The sequence below is a fragment of the Mesoplodon densirostris genome, chromosome 11 (genome assembly GCF_025265405.1).
Source record: "Mesoplodon densirostris isolate mMesDen1 chromosome 11, mMesDen1 primary haplotype, whole genome shotgun sequence".
NCBI classification, from domain to species: domain Eukaryota; kingdom Metazoa; phylum Chordata; class Mammalia; order Artiodactyla; family Ziphiidae; genus Mesoplodon; species Mesoplodon densirostris.
This window is the reverse complement of record NC_082671.1, coordinates 48,060,001-48,070,793: the sequence shown is the minus strand read 5'-3', so window position 1 is coordinate 48,070,793 and position 10,793 is coordinate 48,060,001. Positions and strand designations below refer to the sequence as shown.

General features: G+C 56.7%; 1 protein-coding gene across 2 annotated transcripts in view; it reads right to left on the bottom strand.

The window, feature by feature from the left end:
• Window positions 1-1,024: 1,024 nt before the first annotated feature.
• The window catches only part of FIGNL2 (fidgetin like 2), a 24,943-nt gene continuing 15,174 nt past the window's right edge, over window positions 1,025-10,793 (bottom strand). For both annotated transcript variants that reach the window (XM_060112790.1, XM_060112791.1), the window contains exon 2: window positions 1,025-3,108. In XM_060112790.1, the coding sequence (XP_059968773.1) occupies window positions 1,127-3,097 (1,971 nt within the window). In that variant the 5' untranslated portion in view covers window positions 3,098-3,108 and the 3' untranslated portion in view covers window positions 1,025-1,126. The remainder of the gene's footprint in view (window positions 3,109-10,793) is intronic.

Genomic DNA, 10,793 nt, shown 5'->3' with positions numbered 1-10,793 from the left:
ACCTCCTCCCAAATTCCGCAACCCAATCCCCCTCACCCCCACCTACAACCTTGGGCCTGAGCAGGAAGCCCTAGCAATACATTCTGCTTCTGTCCCAAGAAGCACAGGGGTTTAAGTGTGGCCTCTGGGTCTTCCTCTCCCCTTCCCCACTCAGAAAGGTCTCACTTTCTGAGTCTTCTGGGAGAACTTGCTTCCCTGGGGGTGAAGGGGTGGGTGGGGACACACACAGGAGAGCAGCCAAAATCTAACATTCTTTCTGAGGTCAGTTTCTTCCTGAGTTGTCAAAAGAAAAAGAAAAACAGCAAATTCTACACATCTTACAAAAATAAGAGGCCTAAAATATTAAACAAGCTACATTTCTGGGATTTTCCCCCCTCAAAAACAAACAACAACAAAAAACCCTTCTTTGGGTGTTCTTTTTTTCTTTCTTTTTTTTTTTTTTCTTGACTCCCACAGACCCAAGGTTTCAGCTGGGTGATGGATACAGGGTGGGAAGGGACTCCCTACCCCTCCTCTTCAGCCCCTAGACCTCCAGATCTCCTGAAAGGGACACTGCAGTCTTTGAATGTGAGGGACAGAAGGCAGGGAGAGGGACCAAGAGACGAGAGAGGCTGGAGAGCAAGGGATGGAGACAGAAGCACAGAGAGTGATAGATGGAGAGACAGGGGAGGGAGGAGCAAAAGAGAAACAGGGCCAGGGAGGCGGGGGGGGGGGGGGGGGGTTATGGTCAGTGACAAAGCGACGGGGAAAGAAAACTACGCGAACGCAGAGAAAGGGGGAAGTGGAGGAGGGGGAGGGAGCCATTCAGAAAGCAAGGAGACAAAAGGATTGTGGCGAGAAAGCAGGAGTTCCTTCGGCCCCGGGCCGGCCGTCCGCGGGGCGGAGATGGCGAGCTTCTCGTCCACAATAAATAGGAAAAACCTGAGTACACAGCGCATACGGCATCTATCTGCCTAGCAGAAGCATTTTCCTTCCCACGAAAAAAAAATATCCACCGGCAGCCCCCTTCTCTCTCCCACCCCATATCCCTCACTCCGCACCCCCCAGCACGGTGGGGTTAAAGACGTCCCTCCCGAACGGAGGGGCGGGGAGGGGGCGGCGGCTCCCGCGGCCTCACGGAGCGCCTTCAGTGTCCGAAGCCGTACATTTTGTCCCACTCCACGAACGAGTCCAGCTCCTTGGGCGAGGCCCTAGGACCCACCTTGGCCAGCGCCGCCTCCAAGTCCTTGTAGGAAAGGGGGCGCTGCAGCCCCGGGAGGCCCGCCCCGGCCGCCGCCTGCTGGCACAGCTGCCCCAACTCGCCCCCGGAGAAGCCCTGGGTGCCCTGCACCAGGGCCGCCAGCTCCCGCTCGCTCAGAGCGCAGCCCTGCTGGGCCAGCGCCCGCTGCAGGATCTGCCCGCGGGCCGGGCCGTCGGGAAGCGTCACGTAGAAGCGGAGAGCGAAGCGCCGGCGAGTCGCCTCGTCCAGGGCCGCGGGCCGCGAGGTGGTGCCCACGACCAGCACGCCGTCGGCTACCGCCCCGCAGCTGCCGTCCAGGCAGGCCAGGAGCGGCGCCTGCAGCGCGCCCGCGGCGGTCGCGCCGTCCTCCCGAGCCGACAGCAGCGCGTCCAGCTCGCTGATAAGGAGCACTGCGGGCGGGCGGCAGCGCGCAGCCGCGAAGGCGGCCTGGAGGAGGCGCGTGCCCTCCGCAGAGCCCGGCGCGGCCAGCGTGGCTCCGCGCAGGCGCAGCAGCGTGGCGCCCAGCTGCGTGGCGAGGCAGCGGCCCAGCAGTGCTTTGCCGGCGCCCCGCGGCCCAAAGAGCAGCACGGTCCGCGGCGGGCGCGGGCTGCCGGGGTAGGCGGGCGGCCTCAGCAGGGGCCACACCAGCTCCTCCTCCAGCGCCGCCTTGAGCGCGCCCTGGCCCGCCACGTCCGCCCACTGCACCGGCGGCCCGCAGTCCACCATTTTGCTGGTCACCAGCTCCAGGGCCCCCGGGTCCACACCTTTGGGAGGCTCCCCCGACGGCACCGCGAAGCCCCCGCGGGGAACCGGCGCCGGGGATCGCTCCGGAAACTTCTCAAAGGGCTCGAGTTGCGGGCCGTAGACGGGGGAGCCCAGGACCTTGAGGGGGACGCCGCCACCGTACTTGCCTGATGCCTCCTCCGCCGCTCCCGGCGGCTTCGCCCGGAACCCGTTGCCCTGACACTCGCCGTTGTCCGCGGCGGGGTAGGAGGCGCCGTCGGCCGCCGGGGCTTTGGCGGGCTCGAAGGCGTACTTGCGGTAGCGGCCCTCGGCGCCTTCGTCGGCCGCCTTGCGCTTCAGCGACACCCCGGCCTCCGAGGCCCCCTGGAAGCCGTAGGAGGAGGGCTGTGGCCGGGAAGGGGCGGGCGTGGGCAAGGGCGTGGGCGCCGCCAAGCCCGAGGTTAGGTAGGGGGCCGGGGGCGGGGCGGGCGGCGGTGGGAGGGTCCCATAGCCCGGCTGCGCGGCGTAGCCCCCCGCTGGGTAGTTGTACAGAGGCCCAGAGGGGCCATAGCCCGGCGGGGGCGGGGGCTGCAGGAGCGCGGCCGGGGGCGGCGGGGGCAGCGCGGCGCCGGTCTGCGTACAGTAACCGGGCGCCAGGTATCCCCCGCCGTAGCCCGCCGCGTACTCGGGCGCCGCCGACGGGCCCCCGCACGCGTTGCCGGCGTAGAGGGGTTCAGGTAGGTTACCGGCTAAAACCGGGGAACCCCCGAGGCCCCCGGAGCCGCCCCCAGTGCCCGACTTGGTTCCCGGGAGGCCCTCGTGGAGCGAGGCCAAGGGGTAGGGGGTCTCCGGCCCCGGCCAGGGCTCGGGGTCCCCCTTGGCGCCGTTGAGAAAGGCGGCGTCGCCGTAGCCGCCCAGGGTGGGGCGCTCGTAAGGCGAGTCCAGGACCCCCGAGTACTTCTCTGCGTAGCGCTTGAGGAGGTTGGAGGCAGTGAGGGCAGAGATGTCGTCGTGTGCCCAAGCATAGTGGCAGCGCTGGCGACCCCCGGGGGGCAACTCCAACTTGTGGGCCGGCGACGGGGTGGTGGAGGAGACGTCCAGGTGCTGCTCTGGCCACTGGTTGAGGGGCTGGGCGTGTTCTGGTGTCCAGTGCATCTTCGACAGAGCTTCAGCCAAGAGAGAGAAGAGTCTAGTGAGACCCTGCAGAGCCTCTGAGAACCCGTCAACTGCCAGCCACAGGCCGACCTTCTTAAACCTTAGCTTGGGACAGGCTGGTTTTCTGGCATCCACCCACACCGTTCCACCCTCCCCAGGCCGTCTTCTGGCACCAAAAATACCATATTTGACTTGCCCCTCACGTCCCACAATTAAGTTATCTGAAAATACTTTCTGCAGATCCAAGATGGATCTGAAAATGACATGTTTGGCCCTAACTTCACCTTCTAGGTAACGACTATTGTTTTGTCCTGGCCCCTCCAGCCCTGCCCTCTAGGACACATGGTCCTTACTTTTAGACCTGTTGTAGTGAAGGGTCAGGCAATGGGTAGTCCCCCTTCCCCCGCCCCCAGCCCTGGGCATAGTCAAAGCCAGGTGGGGCTCATTCAGTAACAGATATTTGCAGCACACCCACCATGTGCTAGGCACTACAGAGGCACTGGGGTTGTGTAAAGGCCCCTGGCCTTGCGGTGGCCCAGCAGTGTGACAGTCCTAAGTGCTCTGTTCACCTTAGCCTTCCCTGAGGCTCCAGGGCTCCCTTTGGGCCTGAAGTGAGGGATGCCAGTGTCAGTGGCAGCACCATATCATCCCTGGGAAACCCCAGAGGCTGACCCAGAAGCATTCACTTCCTTTCTACTTGGTTTCTTTTAGTCTCTACCTGATGAAGTTAAAGCACCTGGGTTCCAGACCCAATTCTCCCCATGACGACTGCGTGCAAAGAGCAGGTGCTGCCACCTGCCTCGTTCACAGAATGTTACACCACAGTACAAAAAGTTTGTTTAGAAAAGACATACATGTCTTCTAGAGAAGATGGGACAAAGTTAGTCCACAGCAGTGTGAAGTTAGTGCACATCATAGAAAGTGGGTCACACATTTGTCTCTGAGCTTCCCAGGAATCAAATAACTCATCTTGCAAAGTAAAAAAAAAAAAAAAAAAAAAAAAAAAACACCATCATACTCAAAAGAAGCAAAAATGTTCCTGGCATAGAGATCATGGAACTTTTTTTCATGGACCTCAGTAAGCCGACCTGTGAGATGTAATAAAAGTGGCCTCTTCAGTGGCCGTGCCGTAAACACGGCAGAAGTGTTAACACGGCTGTTTTGTACACTGTCCCTCAGCACCAGTCCAGGCGTGGGCCACACTGGTAAAAGGGATTCAAGGCCTGGGGAACAGCACTCTCCAGGCATATGGCTCCAATTGGTTGGCCTGATCTGAGGATAACATCTCAAAGACTAAATGGGCCCATGACATGCCAGAGAAGATTTTTGCTGATGATTATTTTTCAAACCTAAGCTTTTGATAAGACAAGTTAACCATACAGGTTCAATATTCTTTCTTCAACAAAATTTTATCAAGGGACTTCCCTGGTGGCACAGTGGTTAAGAATCTGCCTGCCAACGCAGGGGACACGGGTTCGAGCCCTGGTCCGGGAAGATCCCACATGCCGCGGAGCAACTAAGCCTGTGCGCCACAACTACTGAGCCTGCGTGCCACAACTACTGAAGCCCGCGCGCCCTAGAGGCCGTGCTCCACAACAAGAGAAGCCACCGCAATGAGAAGCCCACGCACTGCAACGAAGAGTAGCCCCCACTCGCTGTAACTAGAGAAAGCCAGCGCGCAGCAACGAAGACCCAATGCAGCTATAAATTATTTTTTAAAAATTCTATTGAGCACATATTAAGAGCTGCTCTGCACATGGGGGCAGGTTGAAAGGTGAATATGATAGTTCAACCAGGTGGAGGAGACAGACAACATCCTTTATGAGGCGGGGAAAAAGAGGTGTGTGCCCAGAGCTCTAGGGCTCGGGGGAATGTGCCATGCCTGGTTGAGAAGGCCTCACCAGGGAGGGGTATCTTTGCTGGACCTTGAAGGGTGAGAGACCAAAACTGACCAGACCGGCTAGAGGGTTCCAGCCCCTTCAAAGATGCAGAGCACAGTGCGTTGAGAAAGCCAGGGCTGGAATAGTTCATATGCCCTCTTCCCTCCTCCAAGATGCCTTACTGCCACCTTCTGGAAAATTATCATAATAAATCTACAAATCTACCGCGTCTATGATGTGAACTGTGCCCCTTTAGAAGCAGGGCTCCTGTGCAGTGCACAACCTACATAACCATACGCCGTAAGCCTAGAGGGAGCACCAAGAACTGTTGGGTCCCTGGAGCCTTGCAAGTGGGTATATGGGGGGAGTGGTTAGAAGAAGAGGCTGAAAGTAATCAGACCGCTTCTCAGGCTCTCCACAGTTGCCCTTACTTGCAGCAGCCTGACTGTATCACCTCTTATGGCTGTAACCTGATGTCAGTGGGTGAGGACAGTCTTTGAAAATAAAACTACTCTCATGCCCGCTGCCCTAGGGAAGGCATGAGCCACGGATACTGAATCTTTAAAGGAGGAGTTCTCAGGTTGGTTTCGCCTCCATCTGAGAGGTGATCCTGGCCACCAATGGCAAGAGAGCAGAGCAGAGGCAGCAGAACTGCGGGTGAGGTCTGCGGGGGGCAGGTACGCAGCTCCTACTGAGGGGTCTCCGAAGAACAGGGGCTGTACCTATTGTCAAAGGGGTAATGTCCTGGGATATCAGAAATCCCCAGTGGTTCTGCTTGCAGGGTCATATGTGGTAACATCAGAGTCCTACAAATGCAAAAATTGTGTTATGACGTAGCCCCCCAAACCTGTCTTTTTTTAATTCACTATTATCTGTGAATATAGATAAGGAGCTTTTGTTCCTTAATATAGGGAAGAGAGATTTGAACTTGATGAGAGCACTTTCCCTGAACTTATTAAACTGGGCATGCTGGGGGAAAAGGGTGGCGCCTCCCAGAAGGACATACATAGACACAGCGAGGAAGGCTCTGGGTGTGGACTTGTTCACACACATTTCCCGCGCCCACTGCCAGATCCGCTGCTCCTCCCTGTGGCTGTCCTGCAGCGTCCTCCCTGCCCCTCAGCCGGCTCCTGCCCTGGCCTGCAGCAGTCTTCACTCAGGCCCCCACTCTCCAGACCGAGCACTCAGGCCCTGGCCCGCATTGAACCCCTCCACCTCAGCCATTGTGGACTCCAGGAACCCACTACCTCTGGCCCTCCAAGCCTGTCCTCCCAGCTCCACACCCGTCTATCTCATCTGCTCCGGGCTTAGCCCCTTCCAGGCTCTCCTAGCCCCTGCCCAAAGGGGCCCTTGTCCACCACAGCTCATCCCACCCACTGTGAGATTGTCTCTACCCTCAATCCCCTCAGACACTGGCCTTCCGCTCCAGACCGTTCTCTTCCATTTTCGCCAGGGGCACGTCTCCCTCACCTCTGGCCTTCTGTTTTCACCTTTATCTCCATCTGCATCCATTTTGCAGGCCAGGAGGCCTGAGGGTCCCTCCACCCCAACCCATGACCCCATCCGGCCCAGGCTGGGACCTTGCCCCATGAATGAACTACTCTTCCCCACTACCATGGCCTGGCTTCATCCCCACAGCAAGCTTAATTCTTTCCCATCTTCAAAAAGACTTCCTTCACCCTAAGTCCCTCACTAACTACCAGCCCATCTCTCTTGCCCTTCTCCTTCATTCTTCCCTCAGGCATCACTCTCTGCCGGCAGTGACAGCAGGGTAGAGCATGCTGTGTCCCTGCCCGCACTCTCAGGCCGGTTACAGCCCTCTCCTCTCCCATGGGGAGGTGGGGCCTGCTAGCCAGGAGCTGGAGGGATCTCCCCTGGAGAGAGAGCCCACCTCCTTCCCAGGTTCATAGGGCACACTGCAGTCCCTACATCAGCCGAGCTACACATGATGGAAGGCCTGGGGGACTCGGGAAGGTATGGGTTTTGAATCAGAGAGACCTGGGTTTGAATCCAGGCTCAAACACTTACGGCGTGAGCCTGAGCAGGCTGCCTAACCCCACTGAAGCTCAATTTCTCCATCTGTTAAAGGGCATAACATATGCCTTGCAGAATGGCCATGAGGATTTAAAAAGATAACATAAGTACACAGTCCAGCGTCGGATATAAAGTAGAATGATAAATCGTACAATTAGGAACCTGAGCAGTGGCCCAACCTTGCTGAGTGAATCCGAACAAGTCACTTCCCCTTGGGGTTGGGGAAGTGTGAAGAATGTTCCAGCTCTGATATGACAGACTGGTCCTTATGCCATTTCCTCTCTGTCCCCACTGGGGGCAAAGCCAGCTCCTCCTCTGTGCTTTATGCACTGTCTTGTGTAGCCCTCACAACAGCCCAATGAGAAATACTATTGTCATCATCCCCATTTGGCAGATGAAGAGACTGAGGTACAGAGAGATTAATACATCCCTAAGGTCACACAGCTGTTACCCAGGGGAGCAGGATTCAGACCCCAGCAGTCTAACTACAGGGCCCAGGCCCTGACCTCTTGGCTGCACTACCTCCCTGGTCTAGCCCTTGGTACTCACAACGAGAGAAGAGCCTGAGGTCATGACACAGCCTCCACGAAGGCTTGTTTCCTTGGCCCTAAGGAAACGTGTTTCAGCGTTTACCTGGGAATGTGGTTGTGCTTCAAGTGCTGTATGCTGACCCTTCAAACCTGCAGTTGGAAGCACCTCCCCCTGGGGGATCCCAAGTTAACTGTGTCCCACACGCAGAAGAATATGTGCCCTCTCACTGCAAAACAGCCCAAGTAGAGCTGTCCCTTTCACCCGCAACCTTGCCATCTGATAAGCACTCACACCCCTAGGCTGGGCAGACAGTTCCTTATTTGGGTGTGTGGCCTTCGCTGGGGGTGGCTGGGACTCTGAAGAAAAGGCCACTCTTTGAAACTGCACCCTTTGGGGAGCAAAGGAGGTCAGGCTCCTGCAGCAGCTCTTTCTCTGCAGACCCTTGGAGGCTGGAACTCCACTTGACCCCACACACAGAGTGCAGTCCTTCAAACTCATAGGTGGTCAATAAATAGTAACAGAAAGGATTGCTGGATGGAGGGGGAGGAAAGAATTCTATAAAACCCTCCCCTCACTTGTAGGAAGTCTTCCAGGATCAAAGAGGGAAGTGATTGGGCCTTTACAAATGGCCAAGGCACTCAGTGCACTGATTTCAGTCCTCGTGGGCCTCTCCGATCCCCGTGGACCAGGCCCAGGACACTCCGTGCATCAGGTCTGACACAGGCTGTGATAGTGTGATTTACGATGAGAAATATATATGGGTTGGCCCGAACGAACTTTTTGGTCAGCCCAATATTTAGTCTTCATCCACTGTTCCTGACTCACAGCTCACCAGACCCTTGGAATTTCCTAAGCATAAGAGTGACGGGAGCATCTTTCATTATAATATTTGGTCTCTTGTCCGAGTTCCTGAAATAGCTTCAGAGCAATAAAGATGAAATTGGTGTCCTGTGATTCCTAACAAGTCCCTTTCAACCACACCTGAGTTTATGTTAATGAGGTGATTTTTGGAAAGCTCCTAGGAAACCTAAGGATGAAGGCTGGTTGCAAGGGGAAGCAGCCACGATTAGAGGGTTGGAACTCTCAGCGCCCCCCACCCCACCTTCCAGGGAAAGGAGAGGGGCTGGAGATTGAGCTCCATCGCCAGTGGCCAACGGCTTAATCGCTGTTGGCTGTGTAAGAGGCCTCCACAAAAACCCCAGAGGACGGGGTTGGGAGAGCTTCTGGGTTGGTGAACACGTGGAGGTGCTGGGAGGGTGGCTGCTGGGAAAGGGCAAGGAAGCTCTATGCATCTTCCCATATACCTGCCTCATGCATCTCTTCCATCCCGCTGTTCCTGACTTAAATCCTTTTATAATAAACCAGTAATCTAGTAAGTAAACTGGTTTCTTGAGCTCCGTGAGCAACTCTAGCAAATTAATCGAACTGGAGGAGGGGGCCGTGGGAACCTCTGATTTACACCCCACTGGTCAGAAGCACAGGTAACAGCCCAGACTCGTGACTGGCCTCTGAAGGGGGCAGTCTTGTAGGACTGGGCCCTTAACCCGTGGGAGCTGCCGCTACCTCCAGTAGATTGTGTCAGAATTGAGCTAAATGTGTAGGACACCCAGCTGGTGTCCCAGAACTGGCCGGTGTGTGGAAAACCCACAGGTCTGCTGTTGGAAGTGAAGCAGTGTGAGAGAAAGGGGGACACGCAGGAGGAGTGTGTTTCTCCCTCACACAGGCCTCCACCCTCACTCTGGCATCAAGAGGCAGCAGACACCCTGAGCTGTCCCCGCGTGACCACGGGCAAGACACCTCACCTCCCCAAGCCTCACTTCCTTCAGCTGTCAAATGAGACGGTGTAGATGATGGACAGCAAACTTGCTCTCACTAGGAACCCTTTAAATGAGTTTTATACAGGCTGAGGTGGGAAGGGACCCCAACCACGCAGTGTCAACACCCCGCTCCGACTCCCTAAGGGGGCCCCTAACACGCCCTCCCCATCTCACAGAGGTTCTCTGGTTCAGAATTCCCTGACCCACAGGGCTGGGGGTGGGGCAGGAAGGAGGGGCAGCTGTGTGGTGGCTCCCGGCCTGGGTGGAGAAGGGCCGATGTCACTCTCCTGGGCCAGCTCCTTGGGCTCCATTATCTCAGCCTGGGACAAAGGGGCTGGAGTGGAGAATCCTATTGTTGGGCCTCGTATGGAAATCTCATTAATCTATTCACCACGGCTCCCACAGGCCTTTTGTCCCAGGCTTTTTGTCTCTCGCTCACAACTGATGCCCCGGGGGTCTCTGGCTGCCTGGCAGAGCTTGAAGGGGACAGTTCCCCCATCCACTGGGCCCTGTCCCCTCGTGCCAACCCCCAGTTACTCCAAGAGAGGAGGAGAGGGAGGGCACCTGGGAGCCTCTGGAGGACAGGACAGGTCACCTGCCTCAGGCCTTGCACCCACCATCTAGGAAGCTGTTCCCCCAGCACAGCTGGACCCCCAGCACCCCACCCTAGACACAGGGCCTAGCATGGGTAGGGCTCAATAAGTGCTTAGGGGATGAACCAGAAGAGGCCAGAGAGGCAGCTACAAAACTCTGCGCCACAAGGCCCGCAGCCCATTTCCTTCAGGTTCACTGTCTTGTTTCCGTCCAGCCAGCAAACACTTTCATATACCTTCAGAGTGCCAGCCGCTGAGCAGCGGCTGTCACAGGGGCAAAACTGGATCAAACCCTTCCTTGCAACTCTACCATCTCACAGGGAAGATGAGGTGAAAGTGGTTATGGCCATAGGAAAGAAGAGAAGAGAAAAGAAAGGAAAGGAAGAGGGATGGAGAGAAAGAAAAAGAAAGAAAGAAGGGAAGGAAGAGAAGGAAAGAGGAGGAAAGAATGAAAGAGCAGGAAAGAAAAGAAAAGAATTAATACTGGCAGTTGGGAGGCTTTGGAGCCTATTTTCGGTGGGGAATCAGAGCGGCACCTAAAATGGGTCTCTGCAGACGGAAAGCACTGGGGTGTGTTCGCAGCCGAGCTGATCAGGGTGCTGGCACGTCCATGTCATCACTCACCACCCAACACCCCACCTAAGTAGATAGTATTTACAGATGATAAAACTGAGTCCCAGGGAGGAGGTCCTGCTTGCCCAAGTTCAGAAAGAGGGCCTCCTCCTTCTGGCCAGTGTTTTCGCACCTCCACAGGCTCTGGTAAGGCAAGGATACAAATGGGGGAGCAGACCCTGGAGGGGAGCAGGAGTCCACCCAGCAGATCTCAACACTCTCCTCCATG